At 38.6% G+C, this 22,009-nt stretch overlaps 1 protein-coding gene across 5 annotated transcripts in view; it reads left to right on the top strand.

The window, feature by feature from the left end:
* The first annotated feature begins 13,060 nt into the window (after positions 1–13,060).
* The window catches only part of PTBP2 (polypyrimidine tract binding protein 2), a 102,189-nt gene continuing 93,240 nt past the window's right edge, over positions 13,061–22,009 (top strand). For 2 of the 5 annotated variants that reach the window (XM_037826574.1, XM_037826570.1), the window contains exons 1-2: positions 13,061–13,327; positions 15,026–15,056. In XM_037826574.1, the coding sequence (XP_037682502.1) occupies positions 13,320–13,327; positions 15,026–15,056 (39 nt within the window). In that variant the 5' untranslated portion in view covers positions 13,061–13,319. The remainder of the gene's footprint in view (positions 13,328–15,025; positions 15,057–22,009) is intronic. The other 3 variants (XM_037826572.1, XM_037826571.1, XM_037826573.1) reach the window with 2 other exon arrangements.

The following is a 22,009-nucleotide window of genomic DNA, read 5'->3' as shown; positions in this document are numbered from 1 at the left end:
TTTTCTAAGTCTCTGATGGTTATTGACTTCTAATTGTATTCCATTGTGGTCAGAGAATGTGCTTTGAATAATTTCAATCTTTTTAAATTTATTGAGGCTTGTTTTATGTCCCAGCATATGATCTATTCTGGAGAAAGTTCCGTGAGCACTAGAAAAGTATGTGTATCCTGGTGATTTGGGATGTAATGTCCTGTATATGTCTGTTAAATCTAATTCATTTATCAGATTGCTTAGGTTTTCAATTTCCTTATTGGTCTTCTGTCTGGTTGATCTATCTATAGGAGAGAGTGATGTGTTGAAGTCTCCCACAATTATTGTGGAAACATCAATTGCTTCCTTTAGTTTTGCCAGTGTTTCTCTCATGTATTTTGTGGCACCTTGGTTGGGTGCATAGACATTTACAATTGTTATTTCTTCTTGCTGAATTGCCCCTTTTATTAGTACGTAGTGGCCTTCTTTGTCTCTCAAAACATCCCTGCATTTGAAGTCTATTTTATCTGAGATTAATATTGCTACACCTGCTTTCTTTTGGCTGTAGCTTGCATGAAATATTTTTTTCCATCCTTTCACTTTCAGTTTCTTTGTGTCCCTGTGTCTAAGATGAGTCTCTTGTATGCAACATATTGATGGTTCATTTTTTTTGATCCATTCTGTGAATCTATATCTTTTAATTGGGGAGTTTAATCCATTTACATTCAACGTTATAACCGTGAAGGCATTTCTTGAATCAGCCATCTTATCCTTTGGTTTATGTTTGTCATATTTTTCCCCTCTGTCTATTAATATCCTTTATTGTACCCATACCGAATCTCTTTAGTACTGAACCTTTCTCCAAGTCTCTCTGTCCTTTCTTTGTTTCTCTGTCTGTAGGGCTCCCTTGAGTATCTCCAGTAGGGCAGGTCTCTTGTTAGCAAATTCTCTCAGCATTTGTTTGTCTGTGAAAAATTTAAGCTCTCCCTCAAATTTGAAGGAGAGCTTTGCTGGATAAAGTATTCTTGGCTGGAAATTTTTCTCACTCAGAATTTTAAATATATCATGCCACTGCCTTCTTGCCTCCATGGTGGCTGCTGAGTAGTCACTACTTAGTCTTATGCTGTTTCCTTTGTATGTGGTGAATTGCTTTTCTCTTGCTGCTTTCAGAACTTGCTCCTTCTCTTCTGTGTTTGATAGTGTGATCAGTATATGTCTCGGGGTGTGTTTATTTGGATTTATTCTATTTGGAGTTCGCTGAGCATTTATGATTTGTGTATTTATGTTGTTTAGAAGATTTGGGAAGTTTTCCCCAACAATTTCTTTGAATACTCTTCCTAGACCTTTACCCTTTTCTTCCCCTTCTGGGACACCAATGAGTCTTATATTTGGACGTTTCACATTATCTATCATATCCCTGAGGTCCATTTCGATTTTTTCAATTTTTTTCCCCATTCTTTCTTTTATGCTTTCATTTTCCATTCTGTCATCTTCCAGGTCACTGATTCGTTGTTCAACTTCCTCTAGTCTTGTACTATGAGTGTCCAGAATCTTTTTAATTTGGTCAACAGTTTCTTTAATTTCCATAAGATCATCCATTTTTTTATTTAGTCTTGCAATGTCTTCTTTATGCTCTTCTAGGGTCTTCTTGATTTCTTTTATCTCCCGTACTATGGTCTCATTGTTCATCTTTAGTTCTTTGAGTAGTTGCTCTAGGTGCTGTGTCTCTTCTGGTCTTTTGATTTGGGTGCTTGGGCTTGGGTTATCCATATCGTCTGGTTTTTTCATATGCTTTATAATTTTCTGTTGTTTTTGGCCTCGTGGCATTTGCTGAACTTGATAGGGTTCTTTTAGAATTTGTAGACCAATTGAAGTCCTTATCTCTAATTTATCAGATCTACAGCTTTGTGGAGTACACTTTCTCTAACTAACCAGCAGGTGGCGTCAACGAGCCACCTGTTCTCCACAAGCCAGTTCTCCCCTGCTTAGCCTTTTTGGTGAGTGGGGGAGTGAGTCTTGTGGGGTCCAATTGGTGTACCAAGCTTGCGTGTGTAGTTGGTGTTGCCTGCCCTGTATATGGGGCGTGTTTCTGGGCAGTCAGGGAGGGGGGGGGGTGGCTCTAACAATCAAATCTCCCTGGTGATCCTAGAGTTTTAAAGCTGCTGCAATAGTCTAATCCTTCAGTTCAGTCCTGCCACAGTTTGTCTCTGCCACTGACCCACAAGTCCTTGGTATTGGCGTATGGCTCCTGAGACTTGCAAGTGGGCCCCTCTTCCAGGCCGTGCACCCTGGTTCCTCTGTTGAGGGATGACTGTGCTATGTCACAGGTGAGTGCCATCCCCCCAGGGCAGTTCTGGGCTGCTGGGCTGTGTAGGGAGTCTCCCAGTCTGCTCAAATGATGGCTGAATGGGGCTTTGTTAATTCACACTGCTCTACCTTCCCAACTCTGGGACAATCAGCTGAGGTTGCAGGGAAGGCTAATGTCCACGCCCAGTTTTGTGGTGTGTGCCTGTTATTTGAAGCACTTCCGTCACACTGGGTTGTCTGGGGCAGTTCTGGGCTATGGGGCTGGTGATGGGCAGGAGTGTTTCCTGTCCACCAGGATGATGGCTGTGAGCGGACACCCCCCTTTTCTTGGGAAGTTGTGGTGTTTAGTGAATTTTCTCAGCCATTGGATTGTTGCGTTTTGTCTCAGAGCTCTCCTAGTTCTGCTCTTGACTTGACCTGCCCAAATAGAAAGTCTTTGAAGCTTTCTGTATTGGGCTTCTTAGAGTAATTGTTTTAGAAAAAGAAAAAAGGATTAAAAAAAAACAAAAAACAAAAAACAAAAAACAAAAAAAAAAAAACGGGCCCTCCTCAGAGATCTAATGGGTTATTGAAATGCTAAGAGACAAAGCAACCAGGGCCATTAAGGAAAGGTCCACAGGGCAGAGAGATCAGCTTTTCTTCGGGATTTGCATATGTGCCTCAGGGCCCTTCCCCTTTCTATGTTCACCAGAACTCCAAAAATCCTCCGCTTTTATTTTGGAGTTTTTCGTGTTGTTTTTTTTCTATGCCTGTCTCCTCTCTGCTGGGCTGGCTGCTCTCAGATTCTCTGGTGTCTGGTCTCAGTCTATCTATGGTTGGAGTTTGAATCAGTAGAATGAGTTTCCGATAAGGGCTGCCACTGCAGTTCTCCCTTCTCCTTCCCGGAGCTGATAGCCCCTCCTCCCCCGGGACTGAGCCTGGCAGGGAGGGGCGCGGGTCCCCTGGCCGCAAAAACTTACAGATTTCGCTGATCTCAGCAGTTCCACGTTTTCATGAGTGTTGTATGAAGTATGCCCAAAGTCAGATTGCTCTGTGGTGTCCAGTCCACGCAGTTCTTGGCTTTCTACCTACTTTCCTGGAGGAGTAACTAAAACATACAGCTCACCAGTCTGCCATCTTGCCCCGCCTATTCCTGATGATGGTTTTTGATGAGCTCCCCAGGAGAAGCTGGCTGGCTGAAGTAAGAGATGGAAATTCTCTCTTCTGACTGCTGAAATCATCACTTCTCTTTGTAAGGCCTTAAAATGATTGGTTGAGATATCTCATTGTTGAAGGCAGTCTTCACGGTTGGTTGTAGGTTTAATCAGCCATAGATGCAATCAACCCACTGATGATTTAAATCCATGTAATATCCTCACAGTAACTATCAGGCCAGTGCTTGCCTGACCAAACAACTGGACACCATAAACCTAGCCAAGTTGACACCTGAACTTAACCATCACATTGAATGGGAGTCTTTTCTCTTATTTCAATTTTCAGAGTGGAAAAATCTGGTTGGCACATTTTGATAAGCTGCCCACTCGAGGCCCAATCAGCAATGATGAAAGGGACTGGGCTTACACAGTACAAATACAGCTGCTGAATTCCATCGTGTGAAGAGGATCAAGGAATGAGGGAATAGGTAGTTCACAGAGAAAGAGGATTTGCTCAGGGGTCAAGCAGATATCCTGTTAGTGCCCACATCAAAATACTGCACACCAGATTCTATAGTAGAAAGGGAATTGAAAATCACCAAGTCCAACCCCTGCCAGTGGAGTGATCTCTTCTATCCTCTCTCTAACAGATGCATTCAGCCTCTGCTTGAACATTCATAATAATAGACAGCTGACTAAAGCTTAAGGCAGCTTGTTCCACTGTGAGGCAGTTTTTATAGTTAGAATGTTCATTTTTTTTTTAATTCATTTTATTGAGATATATTCACATACCATGCAGTCATACAAAACAAATCGTAAATTTGATTGTTTACAGTATCATTACATAGTTGTGCATTTATCCCCAAAATCAATCCCTGACACCTTCATTACCACACACACAAAAATAACAAGAATAATAATTAAAGTTAGAAGGTTCATTTTTATACTGAGCTGAAATTTGCCTCTCTATAACTTTGTCCATTCTTTTTTGTGGGGCAATAAATAATTTGCTTAATTCCTCTTTTATATGACAGCCCTTTATTTATTTGAAGATAACTAACATGACCCTTATTGGTTTTCTCCAGGTTAAATATCTCCAACTCCTTCAAATATTCTTTCTCTGATATGGATCTCTCAGCCTTTACTATTTTGTTAGTTTGTTTTCAATTGCCTAAAGAAGAAATTCCTACTCCAAGTGCATACAGCAGTAAAGGAATCATCTTGGCTCATCTTTAGCAAGTATAGAGTCAGTCTTCAGAAGGTAGACAATCTTGTGCATCTCTGTTTCTTACTCAACCTTCAACAAATGCTTAGGGAGAGTCTATTCATGTCAGGCATTTTTCAGGCACTTGAGGTACATCTGGAGAAAAACAAGCAGTTCTACAGCTTGCATTCTAGGGGAGGATGACAGACAGTAAACATACATGTTAAAAAAAAAAAAAACACCAACCAAACTATACAGTATGTTAGAATGTGATAATTGCTTTGAAAAAAAGAGTAGAGCAGGGAAAGGGGGGGGGGGTTGAGATTGTCAAGGTGGTGGATAAGAGGCAGTACTGTATAGTTTGATCAGAGTATCTCTCATTGAGAAAGTGGAGATTTGAATAAATTTAAAGACGCAGGACTAATCTGGGGTCAGGGCATGTGATGATTTCAATCTATTATGTACCCCAGAAAAGAATATGTTTTTTTTGATCCAATCTCATAGGGGCAGACCTATTGTGGGTAGGACCTTTTGATTAGGTTGTTTCCTTGGAGATGTGACCCATCCAAGACAAAGGGGGGTCTTAATCCTTTACTAGAGTCCTTTAAGAGGGACAGAAATGCCCCTGGAGAAGCAAGCAAGGAACTACAGGAGCTGAGACAGAAGCCCAGAGACATTTTGGAAAAAGCCATGGAAACCAGAACATAAACCCAGGAAAGAAGGTTTAGCAGATCCAGAAACTTGCCTTCCCATGTGACGAGGAACCCCAGATGCCATTGGCCTTTTTTCAGAGAAGGTATCTACCTCTTGATGCCTTAATTTGGATGTTTTAATGGCTTTAGAACTGTAAATTTGCAACCTAATAAATCCCATTGAAAAACCCAATCTGTTTCTGGTATAATGCATTCCAGTAGCTTTAGCAAACCCAAATAGAGCATATTTGAGAAAAGAACAGGGAAGCAGCCTAAGCAAAGCTCCTAAGGTGAGGCACTGCCTGATATGTTCTAGGAATAGCAGAGCACTGGAGTGGAATAAGTGAAGGGGAGAGTTGTAAGGGAGAAGATCAGAGAGACGATAAGGGACCAGATCATGTAGGACCCATAAGCCTTTGTAAGGACTTTGGCTTCTAATCAGAATGAAATCAGTTCCATTTCAGGGTTCTGAGCAGAGGAATGATATGATATACTGTTTTGAAAGGATCTCCTTGGCTGGTGTTAAGACTACATTGTGAGGAGACAAGAATGTCCTACCTGTAAGCTTTATGTTAAAGTAGGCTCCTTTTGTGATTTTAGTGTGGCTGCCAGCATTGAGCAGAGCTATGTGCTTGGTTTGTATCCATCAAGAGGGAGATGATGGCTCCCATCATCATCAAAATTAAATTCCATGTTTATTCACCCATCCCCGAACCAATCCCTGGGGTCAAGGGAATACCCTGCTTTGATTGGCCTTAGGTCTGGATTATCTGAAACTATCACTGTGGAAGGAGTATGGTTACCTTCATTGGGTTACTTCTAGAGCTGGGAATGGGCGTCAAATCCATCCAAATGCACGGCTGCTCCACAAGGGGAGAATAGAATGAATGTCGAAGGGCCAGCTACATTGCCACAATCATCTTGGCATAACTATCATTGTCTTGTTAAATATTTCTTCTATTTCGACCTAATCCATGGGCAAAATGTGAGCAGAGCACAATGGAACTATCACATCCTTAATTGAATATTTTATTTCATTAACAAAGCCTAAGGTTATAATTGCTTTGGATCAATGCCTTGTGATTTCTTTACATTTATATGTATCCCCTTATTTGTAGAGTATTTATGCAGCTGAACTTTTTAACCTAAATGAGAGACATTGTATTTATATTCCTGTTATAGTCTTTTCAATATCATTTTCAACAGCATTTTGAGTTCTATCATCCCTAATATAACTTACCTGTAATTTGCAAATTTGTTAAACATACTTCATTGTAAATATTATATTCATTGTAAAAATCATATTCCTTTGACCCCTTTTAAATGGGTACTTTACTTCTATAAAGAAAATGGGTATGGGGTTGAAGGGATCATAGAGTGAGGTGACAATGATACATCTATTGCAAGCCAATGAACAGACTAAACCAAATCTGAAATATTTTCAGCTTTCATTTCTCAGTTTTCCATTGTCAATGTTAAGAGGCAAATGTATTCAAACAATTTTGAAGACTTTATTAATATTGAAAGATTTAAATAAGTCTAGTGGTTTCTATTTGTTATTTGTGCCATTTATTTTTTTTTTGGAAGTTATCAGAAGAATTTAGTTTGGAAGGGTTACTAGTTCCAGGTATGAGCTTAAAACCTGTATATTGAATTAAGATATAGTATCTCTATTTGTAAATCTCATCCTCAGTTTTCGCTTATGCGGCCTTTTGCATAGATCCACATAAATTATAATGTGGATTTTGTAATATTTTATAATATAAATCAAAATGATTTCATTTCCTTTGTTTTTATCATTTTTTCATCTTTTTACTTTCCTATGCAATTTTTCTTTACTTTTCCCATTCTCTCTCCTAGCTTAGTTCTTTATGTACGATCATTCTAAAAACTGCTGATCCACTCAAACTATTGTGTTCTCTTCCCAGAATAAGCTTTATTATATTCACAGAATAGGAAGGATGGCCAGCTATGCCAAGCTTTTTCCAGTGACATGTAGATAAGCAGTCATTATTGCTGAATACAAAAGAGGCAATGTTTGTGCTATGACAGTCCTTTGCAGGCTACTATTTCATCCCGTCTTCTTTTTTTTTTTTTTTAATGTTAAAATTATATTATATCAAAGTAACACATGCACTTAGGTTAGAAAGTAAATGGTTCTGGAAGAATTATCATGAAATAAAGAAAACCCTTCTGTCATACCCTTTCTCATTCCCAAGTAACACCACCCAGAAACAGCCTCTTTTAACGCTTCTCCGTGATTCTCCTGGTGGTTATCTTCATGCTTCCAAATAATATACTGTTATTTCTTTGCCTATCAATTGTAGACATTATCTATTGACTTCCTACTTTAGAAGAGGAGAATTTATACTTCCTGCCACACACAAATATGCACACTACATAGTTTTATTTGCTTACAAAGTTGTTTTACAATCTTGATTTCATTAATACTCAGTGTTTACATAATAATAAAGATGTAACTATTTTTACAACTATGCCACAGAGTGTACTATATTGCCTTATAACTTTTGTTTATCCCAGAGTTAATGTTTTTAAAAATTTCCTACGTATCTTTCATTAATTCTTTCCCTATAACTGAACTATAAAACAATGCCCAATATATCAATTTTTAGTCTATCAGACATCTTTTTTAGAGCCCTCTTGCCTCATGTCCCATTGGAATTCTAGGCCTGCTGTATTGTTGTTGGCCTGCGTTCTAGTTTGGTAAAGTTGCCATTATGCAAAATACCAGAAATGGATTGGCTTTTATAAAGAGGATTTATTAGGTTACAAATTTACAGTCTAAGGCCATAAAAGTGTCCAAACTAAGGCATCAACAAGAGGATACCTTCATTGAAGAAAGTTGATGGTGTCCGGAACACCACTGTCAACTGGGAAGGCATGTGGCTGGCATCTACTGGTCCTTTGCTCCCAGGTTCTGGTTTCAAGATAGCTCTCGCCAAAGTGTCTCTAGGCTTCTGTCTCTCTTAGCTTCTCTCTCTCAGCTCCTGTGCATCCTTGCTTGTTTTCTCAGGTGTTTCTCTCTAAGCATCTAAGGGTCCTCTCTTAGCTTCTCTGGGGCAGGCTCTGGGCTTCATCTCTTAGCATCTCCAAACATCTTTCTGTCTGCATCTCCCAGCATCTGGGGCTTTGTCAGCCCCTGAGCTCTTTTAAGGACTCTAGTAAACTAATCAAGATTCATTTTGAATAGGAGGGGCCCCACATGAAAATAATCTAATCTAAAGGTCCTGCCCATAATAAATCTGCACCCACAAGATTGGATTAAAAGAACATGACTTTTCTGGGGTACATAATAGATTCAAACCAGCTCAGCCTGAGACTTCTTTCCCCAACATTTCCTTAATTTCCTTCTATGTTGGATACCTGATTTCCTGGATCCCATATCTTCACTCCTGACATATTGCCTCATTATTGGGAAATAAATCCTCCAGAAGATTCCAAAGAAAAATATGCATAGAAGGTAAACCTTTTGACATTCAGTGTATCTACAAGTATCCTTGTATTCTGTTCTCCTACTTTATTGATAGTTTGGCAAGGGATCTTTCTTTTCAGAACTCAGGGGAAATTTTGCACATATGGGACTGTGCCTGCCTGGGGTGATTGCTGACAAGTGAAAAAGAATATCTGGGTACAGCTTTAAGTTGAATTTCTCTTATTATAAATGAGGTTTAGCATACTTCTTTTTACTTTTCTGGAATCTATCTGTTCATATTCTATTCATATTATCCATTTTTCTATTTGTTTGTTGATCTTGATTTTTTATCTGTAGGAACTTCTTTTATATTAAAGAAATGAGCTCTTTGTTTATGATATGAATTGCAAATATTTTTCCTCAAAGACTCAAGTTCTAGGAAGGGCAATTTGATAGCATCTTTAAAAATTAAAAATGCACTTTACCCAGTAATCTTATTTATAGATATTTATCCAGCAGATGTATTCACACCTGTGGAAAATGACTTAGAAACAAAGGTATTTATTGTAGAATTGCTTTTAAGTAGCGATATTAGAGGTAACCTGAATGTCCATCAAAACAGTCCAGTTAAATAAATCAAAATTTATTTATTCAGTGGAATATTATGCAGCCACATATAAAGAATGAGCAGTTCTATAGTGATGAATACACAAATATATGATGATACTGTGAACCATTGGTTGTATACTTTGGATGGATTGTATGGTGTGTGAAATTATCTCAATAAAATTACGTTAAAAAAAGAATGAGGTAGTTGTAAATGTACTGATAGGGAAAGATCTCTAAGTTACATTATTTAAGTTAAAAAATAAGTTGCAAAACAATGTGTTTAGTAGTTTCTACTGTCTTGGTTTGCCAGGGCTGCTATGACAAATATCACACGGTAGGTAAGCTTAAGCAACAAGCATTTATTGTCTCATGGTTTTGAAGACCAGAGTCCAAAATTAAGATGTCGGTGAGTTCATGCTTTCTCCCTGGGCTGGTAGTGTTCCTTCTGGTGATGGCAGTCCTCTGTCATGGGGCAACTGTCATGCCTCCCTGGCTTCTTCTGACTTCTTGCTTCTTCTGACTGGGTTCAATTTTCTTCTCTTTGTAAGACCTCCAGTTATACAGATTAGGACCCACACTGACTCAGTTTGGTCACACTTTAACTAATAATATCTTCAAAAGGTCCTATTTACAAATAAGTTCATACCCATAGGAACGCAGATTAAGATTTAAATATGTCTTTTGTGGGGGACTTGATTCAATCCCCAATACCACTTTTGAATAAAAAAGAAAATTATATATGTAATCAAAATATGCATTAGAACATCTGTGGAAGGATATGCAATAAACTGGTAAGAGGGGTTCCCACTGGAACATGGAACTCAATAGCTAGGGTGCAGTGATACTAAGTATATGCTTTTTTCTTTTTAACAGCTTAATTGAAATATTATTTACATACTATAAAATTCACCTGTGTTAAGTGTATAATTCAGTGAATTTTTAATATATTCAAATCTGTATACACAAATTTAGTATATACACAGTTGTACTACTGTCACCAAAATCTAGTTTTAGAACATTCCCGTCATCCTAAAAAGAAACTTTGTGCCCATTTACAGTCACTTCCCATTCCCAGTCCTAAAAACCACTAATCTACTTTATGTCTCTACATATTTCCTTTACTGAATATTTCAGAATATTTCACTTATTCACAAAATACATATAAAATATTACCTAATTGATCCTGTTATTATTTCCTCTTGCCCTAAGAGGAAATAGCAGCATGAAAAAGTTAAAGGATGTCTTTAGTACTATAAGCAGATGAGAAGTGGGGCTAGGAATAAAATCAGAACATTAGAACAAGATTCTGTTTCCTATTTTTATTGCATCAATATTAGACCTCATTCAGGCTTATCGTACACTGAAATTCAGATTTAATCATTATTCACATACACGTAAATCTTTGCAAAAGGTCAAAGAAGTTACCAATCAGAAGGGAAAGAACAAATCATTATACTGAAAAAAGATTTGGGAATGAAAATAATATTATACCAGTACATCACTTTTTATTGCCTTATTTTGTTAGGAATCCATAAGCACTAACATAATCTTGTCATATATTATGAAGGTTGGTCATCTAGTGTTGAGATTAATAATCTACTCCATGGTTAACTCATCAAGTCATACAAATTTAGATTTGGAAGGGGCTTTAGAAACTTATCTATGACATTTTCCCAGATTTATTCTACCAGATACTAGCCTATCTAATTACTTTAGTGACTTGGTTAACCTTTGTGAAAATCTCTATGTAGATTTAGTTATGTGGATATTGTTGGCTCATAAAATCTAAAAGCCAAATTTGTGGCTGACTCCTTAAGTGATTAATAATAGCGATACAAAAATAGTAAGGATGATAATTCCAACTTTATTGAGTATTTACTCTAGCTAGTCAATGAGCTAGGGAAGTGCTTTACATGCATTAAGGCATTTAGAGCTCACAATCATCTAAGATTCAGGTCCTACTTTTAATCTCATTTTACAGTTTACAGGAATGGAAACTTTTTCTTAGAACATGGCCAATGTCACATAGCTACTAGATAAAAGATATCAAATTTTAACCCAGGCTTTTATCAACATACTTCTGTGGTATACATTGTTAATTAGCCTCATTCCTGACTCCAGGTTATGTTTTATCATTTTGGTTTATTCCTCTTTATTTCACTTAATTTATTTTATCTAGTATTTTATGTGTCTTGACTAGTGAACAACCTTAGATGTTTTCTAGAAAGGGTTGGGTTTAAATAAGGCAAGCATATTGACTATTTTATATTTTTAGTTTTGTACTTCATTAGAAGGAAAAAAAATAAAGAAAAATATGATTTTGTGAATACTATAATTTCTTCTGCCACCAATGATAGGCTTTCCCTGATGAAACAATTTGTCTTTGCCAGGATAAAGTGAGAACCAATCAATCAATATTGATTGAACCAAAGAGGGGGTTACTGAGAATCATGCTATAGTTCCTGCCCTTTGGGAGCTTATGTATTTAATTGTTGAGCGAAAAACATGTACCAAACCACAAATATGTGAAAAACAATTATTAATGGCACTGATAAGAGGTCCTTTGTGAATCATGTCAGTGGTTGGAGTAAAGGGATGACATTATAGAAAATTAGATTACTTTTTTTTTTGAGGATTGTCAATTTGTGAAGCAAATAGAGATTTCTCAAACATTTGGGTACTTTGAAGAGTTCTATAACTAAGTATTTGCACAAGTTTCTCTTTAAGGTTTCGTCCAACTTAAAAATGATATAATTTTAAGAATTACACAGAAATTACCATTTAGTTCAGTGAAATTCCAATTAGGAAAGGGTAAGAGGTTTCAGCCTTAAGGAAATACAGGAAAGCTCAGAGTGAGTACTGAGAGTAACTGGAGAAATGTAAGGAATACCTTTCCTTTGGGTCGACTTGGCAGTGAAGGATGGGGAAGAGGGAAGAGGACTGGCAAAGCAGTTACATCCACTGAGCAATTTCTCTAAAAGTGGGTGCCTTTTCAAACTCTGCTGAGCCTCAGATAAAAACACATTATTTAAAATTAAAAACACGTACTACTAAAATTAAAATTTGAGACTGTGAGACATCATGAAAGGGAGTCAAGTTGTGGAGCCCATTTAAAATATTTCAGCAGCCCCTACTTCTATCCCCACCTTCGCTTTTATGTCCTCAAATGTTAGACCCTGACTATGGTTAGCCTGATTAGTACAAACTCGTTGACGGGTGCTCAATCTGTCTCTTTTCCATCCAAGGAATTGTGAATATTTCCTACAGGTACACACTAGTCATCAACTGAGGTGAGAATCAAGTTTTCCTTAACTTGGCATGAACTACAAGTGTTTAGAAGAAAAAGCCTGTTACCATCTGATTAGATCTACCTGCTCTATAAAGTATTGAACAGGCAATGGTCTTGTTAAAAGGGGCAAAAAAAAATTCTAGGGGATGGAGAGGGTCTGAAAATAAAAGCATAGCAGGGAAACTATAAAATAGTTTTTTCTTTCGCACGCTTAGATTGAGTAGCCGAGACTTTCAGTTGCAAGGAAAAGTAGAGGCTGCTGGGGTACAGTCCTGCAGTCCAGAGGTCACTCTCCGGAGGTTCAGGACAGTCGATGTGGCGAGTTGGGAGTTCTCCCAACCACCCAGGGAGAACAGGGGCCTACGGCGCCGCGGTCCTCAGCAGAAGGTCAGGTCCCAGAAGGAGGAGGGCGGAGGGACCCAGACGCGCTACCGCGTGGAGGAGGAAGCTGTAGCCGCAGCAGCGCCCACTCCCCCCATCCCCGCGCACTGCCGTTCTTCGCCAGCAGCCTGGCGCCGACGCGCTCGGCTCTTTCCGTCGGCGCCGCTGCCGCTCGCTGCCCCGTGCGCCCTGGAACCTTCGGCAATTTCCGTCGGGCCCTGGCCGCCATTTTCTCGCCGCTTGTGTGGCTGGCTGGCTGCGTGGCTCGGTTCTTGTGAGCGAAGCTTTGTCCGGTTCGGCAATGGACGGGTATGTAATCGGGCCGGCGAGAGGTGTGAATGAGAGAGCGGTTGGATCCTTCTTCGGCCGGGTCAGGGGTTCGGCATAAACCCGCCGGCGGCCCCTCCCTAGGCTGGGCTGCCGTTACCCAACCCCCGCCCCATCGCACACACCCCTCCCTTTGCTTTCTCGGGCGGGCTCTGGTAGAGAAAATGAGAAGAAAGCGGGCATTGTAGACAGGGGAGGCGTTAGGGCGATGCCGGTGGGGACGATCCCAGAGAGTGAACGGTAGCGGGGGTGAGGTGGGAACCCCAGAACGTCTCGCCCGTCCCTGCCCCCTCTAAGGAGCCATTTCAGTCCGTAACCTGGGACTCGAACCCTGGGGGAGCGGCGCCTGGGGGAAGGGAGTATGGTGGCCAGAGAGAGGCCTGTATGTGGGGGTTCCTGTGGGGAAAAGCGAGAAGCACCCATTGTGGGCCCCAGCCATCCAAAACCTCGCCGGCCTGCCCTGACTGGGAGAGATGCCGGTGGCGGGAGCTCCCGAGAAAGCAAAGTGGGAGCCGCTGTGGAAGGGGGAGGGGGAACGGGAAAGGCGTGCGGCGGCGGGAGGAAGGGGGAGGGCAGATGTCATACTCCTTTGTTTTCACTTGAGTCTGGTAGTGGGGGCGGGAGGCAGGAAAAAAAATGCCTTTTTGTGGGGCATAAGGACATTCAAGGCTTGGCAAAAGGGCCCAGAAATTAAATCATCTAAAAAACAGTGTTTGTTGTCTACATCAGTCACATGGGCAAAGGCCAACAGCCACGGCAGAGACAAGAGTAGGTAGTCAGCACAGGCCTTTTTTTTTAAAGCTACTTTGACCAGTTTCTGAAAAAAAAACAACCACAAAAATTCAGAACCTTGCTGCATCTTTCAGAACCCCAATGTGGAGAGAGAATGCTGAGTGAAGTGCGGCAAGGGCTTGTTGGAAATGATGTGGACCAATGCTTGTCTGATGCTAACACTCCACGTTTGAAAAGGCTTAATAATTTAGCTCATTGTTAGAAAGGGGCACACTTAAGGGAGAATATGGCTGTTTGCAGCCTTTTTGAGGCTGATTAAAAGAGTATCATTTAAAAAGTACATTTATTAGAATCAGTATTTGAAGATTCAGAAGTAGTTTATTTTGGTTGTGTCTAGTTGATGTTTTTTAGGATATTAAGTGAAGATCATTTGGAAATTGTCGGTAGACTCATAGAACATCAATTATCCTAGACGTTATGTAGAGATTATTTTACAGATGAAACACAGATCCTTAGAAGTTCAGTATTTGCCCAGATCAACACGGAAATTGATGGCAAAACTTGCAGTGGAATTCATGTTTCCTGATACTAGACTATCGGGATTTACTGAAGAGCTGATTTAAATGTTGAATTTTTAATCTAAGTGTACTGCCCTTGCAGAAATGGCTTTATGGTGTTTTGGGTTTTGCTCCTTTTGCTATTTAAAGTGTTGTTCAAAAATACCAAAAGTTTACTGAATTTTGTTTCACTTTTAGGAAGCTATTTCTAGAAAACCGGGTTGATAATAGTACAGAGAAACATCATTGACCATCAGTGTATCTCTTTTCTATCTGTATTGTGTCTGCAAGATTTATAAATAATGAAGTACCCTAAAGAGTTTCAGAGACAAGCACTGATAATCTTTCCGAAGAATGATAAGAGTTTGATACTATTTATTTTTCTTTACAGAATTGTCACTGAGGTTGCAGTTGGTGTGAAGGTAGGATAAGATTATGTTTGAAACTAATATGGAAATTGGGATTGCTGAATTTGCTGTTTTCATCATTAATGGAAATTTTCATTTCGCTTTTGAAAACTGTAATCTAGCTAACCAAACGTGTAAAATGTTTCATTTGATTTGTAAATTTGGATTATAAAAATAGTTCGTGATCTAAATAGACAACCATAAGTTTTTCTAAACTGGCTGTCGGTGAGAATAACATTTTAATGTAGATGTGCATAATGTTCAAGGAAAAAGCTTTTCAGACATGGTTTCTTGTTAATATGAAACGTTACCCCAATTTTTTGAGGGGGAACTATGGTTTGGAATGGACAGATAAGTGATTTCATCTAGATTATATCATTTTATTAATCTAAGATTCTTTTACTCTTCTTTCAGCATTATGTTAATGACATTTCTTCTAATAAGGCACTTTGGAAATCAGTTATCCTGATCCTTAAGAAGAAAAGAAACTTGTTTAGACAGTTAGCTTCAAATTTGAGTCAAAAGTTGAGTTTGTTTGTCTTTCTATTAAAGGAAGTTATGTCTTATTAGAGATGGTTTGGAATCCTTCCTTACTCACTTTATGGCCATGCAAATTCGTACTTATCCCTTAAAACTTAGGCCATTTGTTCCCTTGGATCCATTTGTTCCCTTGGATCCTTGCACCTTTTAACATCATGATTTATTATAGTATTTTTGTTTGTAAGCTGTCTGCCCCTGTTAAGGCAGGGTCCTTTTATCTTTTTCCCAAGTTTGGCGCAACAGCACAGCATGTCCCAAGCCTAGTAATAAATAATTGTTAAATGCAGTGAGATTCCCCCCACTCTACAAAGCATGAGTATCCTTGGGAGATTATGTGCTTACTCCAGTGAAGCTGACTGTTCAAAATACTTTTTGGAACTCCTAAAGTTGTATTTGTAACAGTGTGGTATTCTTTAAAATATTATTGGAAATGTTCAGTCTGTCTTTCAAGGGGGGATTTGAATAGTATACTTGTAATAGACGTTTTAATATTACTGTTAGTCGTGATACTGGTATTTCTTGTGTGGTTCATAAATTAAAAGTAAGAGCCATTCCAAAAATGTTTATACAGTTACTACACCACTGAAATAATAGTATAGTCTCTGAAGATACTAACTACTTTTAAGATTAACCTCAAAATTGTACATATTTGTGGGCAACATTGAAAGGGTTGATGTGTATGTAAATATGAGTAAAATCAATTTATATGGTACTGGTTTGAAAATATTAAGTGAATTTTGAGCAAAACTGAGAAAATGCATAAAATCTGAGCAGACTTTTACCAGAAAAGTAAAATGAGACTCTAGAATGTGCCCTTAAATTAGTCCTTCAAGTAAGGGCTTTAGTAGGTACATAACATGGTTAAATGTTCTTGGTTGTGATTTTTAACCTGTGGGAGCAGGGTGATAAAATTTGAGTTTTTAAATTATCTGAGGGATGTGAGCAAGTGGTATGTTTATGTAATTATTCTTACTGTCTTGGATGAATTTGATTATACTGCATTCCTGTCTCAGAGACCACTTGTTAGTCTCTTTCGTTGGCATCTTTTCTGCTTGACATCTAAATGGTTGAGTGCCCTAGGGCATGGCTTCTGTTCTCTGTATACATTCTCTTAGGTGATCTAGACATCAGAATATGCATCTATAGCCCTCCACTGATCTCCAGACTTATCTGTTTATCTGTCCAACTTCCTACTTCATTTATCACTTAGATATCTAATAATTTTCTTAGAATTTACATGGCCAAAACTGAACTCTTGATTTATTTCACTCCCCGAAATCTTTTCCTACCCTATTCTTCCCTAATTCAAATGACCCCACCAATCACCTAAGTGTTCCAGCCAAAATCAAGAGTTCATTTTAGAGTCTTTTTTTTGTCATCTCTTTACTAGCAAGGCATTTGGGTTTACCCCATCATACGTCCTCTGTCGGCTTTATACCATATCTTCCATTACTACTTTAATTCAAGCTCACACTGTCATCTCTCTAAAACTACTACAGTTTTAAAGTCCTTGGACTCTCTACTTCCAGTTTTGCTTCTTTACATAATCCATTTTCCACAAAGTTGCTAGAGTGATCTTTTTAAAGTAAATTATTTGTCATTCTCCTGCATAAAGCCCTTCAGTATATGTCCAGAGCACTCAAAGTTAAGTTGAAATTCTTTTGTCTACAAGACCTCATATGATCTGACTTCATCTTTTAACCACCCATTTCCTCACTTTCTCTGTTCCAGGTACACATGCCTCTGTGTTCTTTGAACATATCAAACTTAGTGCCTTTGACTAACATTTTTCTCTCTGGAAATCCCTCCCTCTGTATCTTCGCATGGTTGGCTGTTTCTTGATGAGCTAAGATTTGAATGACATTTTATGTCTACCCTTATTACCCAACCTAGTGGCTGCCTACCCTAGTAACTAGTTCAATGATATGCTTAATCGTATCATTGCTTGAAATTATCTTTTTGTGTTTTCTTGCTTATTTTCTGTCCTCTACCCTACACAGTGAACTAGATAATTTGCCATGCTTTAAGATTTAGGCTTATTTCTTGAGTATATTCTGTGTAGATTGGGGGAGAAGTATTGAGCTTTTTGGGGGAGGAGGGTACATATTTAGTTTTATTCTCAAGTGATAGTTACTAAGTTGAGATGTTTGTATGATTTGAAGTTGGGAATAGCTCAGGAGCTCAAGAGGTAGTTAGCAGTTACCATCCACATAACTTCAGTGCATTAGTTTACTAGTGCTGCTGTAACAGAGTATAACAAACTGAATGGCTTAAAACAACAGAAATTTTGTTCCCTCATAGTCCTGGAGGCCAGAAGTCCGAAATCGAGGGCGTCAAATCAGTGCCAGCAGTGCTCCCCCTGATGGCTCAGAGAACAATCCTTCCTTTTTTCCAGCTTCTTGTGGCCCCAGGCGTTCCTTGGCTGTGACAGCATAACTCTAATATCTGTCACCATCTTCACATGGCCTTCTCTGTGTGTCTCTGTGTCCTTTCCTCTTCTCACCTAATCCAGTAGTACCTCATTTTAATCATATCTTTTTCTGCAAAGATGTTGTGTCCCAGTAGTCACATTCTGAGGTTCTGGGTGGATATGAAGTTTTGGGGGACACTATTCAACCCACTACCCTCTGGAAGTGAGTTTCATGAAAGAATAAATCATACAAATCTGAGTTGTCTACCATTAGTGGGTGAGGAGAGAAGGTGCTTATAGACAAGACCCAGAATGAGTAGGAAGAAAGAAGTGAAGAGACTCAGAATGTGATGTCTGGATATGATTCATTGGTCACACCAGTTTTCTGTGTTAGGTTTGAGAGGAAACCATTAGAATATGATATAAAAATAATTCCTAATCTTTTATCATTGCTTACTATAATAAAGTTTGAATAACTGAAGTTCTTTTAATATAGTTTTCTAGGTTAGTGGTTAAGAAATTTTGCCTTGGTATCAGACATGTACAAAATAATTAAGCTTTCTTCTACACATCATTAGGAAATTCAGAGTGAAAGACATTATTCCCAGTCCTATTTCTTAGGTGAATATAATTATTTAGAAAATTTTTGTGCATGTTTTTCTCAAGTTATTAATTTATATATTAGCATACATGTAAACATCCTTGTTTAGGTACACAAATGGAGTCACACTATATTTCCTCACCCATATTTTGCCTTTTTAAAGAACAGCTTTATTGAGACATAATTAACACAAAATAAACTGCACATATTTAAATTATACAGTATTTTGACATATGTATATACCTGTGAAACTGTCACAGCAATCAAGATAATGAACTTCTATACCCTGCCCTCCAAAGTATCCTCATGCCCCTTGATAATCCCTCTCTTCTGCCTGTCTTCCCCCTAGCAACCACTGATCTGCTTTTTGTCACTGTAGATTAGTTTTTATATTTTTAGAATTTTAAATAAATGGAATCATAAAATATGTACTTCTTTGGGGGGGGGGCAGCCTATTTTGCTTTGCATAATTGTTTTGAGACTCATACATGTTGTATGTACCGATACGCCATTCCTTTTTATTGTTTAGTAATATATTGTATGAATATATAGTAATATGCTTATCTATTCAACTTTTAGTGAGTGTTTGGGATGTTTCCAGTTTTCAACTATTACAAATAAAGCTGTTAACATTCTTGCACAAGTTTGTATGGACATATGCTTTCGCTTTTCTTGGGAAAATACCTACAATTGGAGTGGCTGGATAATGTGGTAGGCCTGTGTTCAACTTTTTAAAAAACTACTTGTTGTTTTCCAAAGTGGTTGTACCATTTTACATTACCACCATCGGGGTATGAGATTTCCCATTGCTCTACATCCTCTCAGACACCTGTTACTGTCTGTCTTTTTGATTAAAGACATTTTAATGGATGTGAAGTGGTATTTCATTGTGGTTTTAATTTTCATTTCTGTAACGACTGAAGAACATCTTTTCATGTGCTTTTTCCAGTTGTGTATCATCTTCGGTGAAGTGTGTTTGTATGCAGTCATACAAAACAAATTGTACATTTGATTGTTCACAGTACCATTACTTAGTTGTGCATTTATCCCCAAAATCAATCCCTGACACCTTCATTACCACACACACACACAAATAACAAGAATATTAATTAAAGTGAAAAAGGGCAATTAAAGTAAAAAAGAACACTGGGTGCCTTTGTTTGTTTTTTTCCTTCACCCCTTTTTCTACTCATCCATCCATAATCTAGACAAAGGGGAGTGTGGTCCATATGGCTTTCCCAATCCCATTGTCACCCCTCATAAGCTACATTTTTATACAATCGTCTTCAAGATTCATGGGTTTTGGGTTGTAGTTTGATAGTTTCAGGTATCTACCGCCAGCTACCTCAATTCGTTAGAACCTAAAAAGGGTTGTCTATTGTGCTTAAGAGTGCCCACCAGAGTGACCTCTTGGCTCCTTTTGGAATCTGTCTGCCACTGAAGCTTATTTCATTTCCTTTTACTTCCCCCTTTTGGTCAAGAAGATGTTCTCCATCCCATGATGCCGGGTCTGCATTCCTCCCCGGGAGTCGTATTCCATGTTGCCAGGGAGATTTACTCCCCTGGGTGTCTGATCCCACGTAGTGGGGAGGGCAGTGATTTCACCTTACAAGTTGGCTTAGCTAGAGAGAGAGGGCCACATCTGAGCAACAAAGAGGCATTCGGGAGGAGGCCCTTAGGCACAATTATAGGGAGGCCTAGCCTCTCCTTTGCAGCAACAGTCTTCCCAGGGGCAAGTCCTGTGGTAGACGGCTCAACCCATCAAACCACCAGTCCCCTAGGTCTGTGAGCACATTAGCAACCATCGAGGTGGGGCAGGCCAATACCTCTGCATTCTCCACCAGCTCCTCAAGGGGGCTCTGCATATTTTCCTTTTTTTTTTTTTTTTTTTTTAGTTAACTTTTTTTTTTAAATCAACTGTATAAAAAATAAAAAAAATTAAAAAAACATACACTGAAAGAACATTTCAAACAGACCATAACAAGGGAGTAAGAAAAAGAACTAACGTAACTACTTTACTTCCAACGTGTTTCTACTCTGCCCCAAGAAAATAACCTAATATAGCAACATTTCTGTGAACTTGTTCCTACTATACCTGTCAGAAATTAACAGACCATAGTCATTCCTGGGCATTCCCAGAATGTTAAATTTACCCACGATAACTTATCTGTTCTTATTGGATTATCTTTCCCCCTTCCTTAATTGCTTTCTATCACTAGTTTCCCTACATTCTACATTATAAAGCATTCATTTTACATTTTTCAATGTTCATATTAGTGGTAGGGTATAATATTTCTCTTTTTGTGCCTGGCTTATTTCACTCAGCATTATGTCTTCAAGGTACATCCATTTTGTCATATGTTTCATGACATCATTCCTTCTTACTGCCGTGTAGTATTCCATGGTGTGTGTATACCACGTTTTATTTATCCGTTCATCTGTTGAAGGACATTTGGGTTGTTTCCATCTCTTGGCAATTGTGAGTAATGCTGCTGTGAACATTGGTGCACAGATATCTGTTCGTGTCACTGCTTTCAGATCTTCCAGGTATATACCGAGAAGTGTAATCGCTGGATTGAAAGGTAACTCCATATCTAGTTGTCTAAGGAACTGCCAGACTGACTTCCAGAGTGGCTGAACCATTATACATTCCCACCAACAATGAATATGAGTTCCGATTTCTCCACATCCTCTCCAGCATTTGTAGTTTCCTGTTTGTTTAATGGCAGCCATTCTAATTGGTGTGAGATGGTGTCTCATTTTGGTCTTAATTTGCATCTCTCTAACAGCTAGTGAAGCTGAACATTTTCTCACGTGTTGCTTGGCCATTTGTATTTCCTCTTCAGAGAACTGTCTTTTTTTTTTTTTTTTTTTTTTTTTTTTTTTTTAATCATCATTTTATTGAGATACATTCACATACCACGCAGTCATACAAAACAAATTGTACTTTCGATTGTTTACAGTACCATTACATAGTTGTACATTCATCACCTAAATCAATCCCTGACACCTTCATTAGCACACACACAAAAATAACAAGAATAATAATTAGAGTGAAAAAGAGCAATTGAAGTAAAAAAGAACACTAGGTACCTTTGTCTGTTTGTTTGCTTCCCCTACTTTTCTACACATCCATCCATAAACTAGACAAAGTGGAGTTTGGTCCTTATGGCATTCCCAATCCCACTGTCACCCCTCATAAGCTACATTTTTATACAACTGTCTTCGAGATTCATGGGTTCTGGGTTGTAGTTTAATAGTTTCAGGTATCCACCACCAGCTACCCCAATTCTTTAGAACCTAAAAAAGGTTGTCTAAAGTGTGCGTAAGAGTGCCCACCAGAGTGATCTCTCGGCTCGTTTTGGAATCTCTCTGCCACTGAAGCTTATTTCATTTCCTTTCACATCCCCCTTTTGG

The sequence above is a fragment of the Choloepus didactylus genome, chromosome 2 (genome assembly GCF_015220235.1).
Source record: "Choloepus didactylus isolate mChoDid1 chromosome 2, mChoDid1.pri, whole genome shotgun sequence".
Taxonomy (NCBI): Eukaryota; Metazoa; Chordata; class Mammalia; order Pilosa; family Megalonychidae; genus Choloepus; species Choloepus didactylus.
Note: the sequence above shows the minus strand (reverse complement) of the source record. Positions and strands in the feature narration are given on the sequence as shown.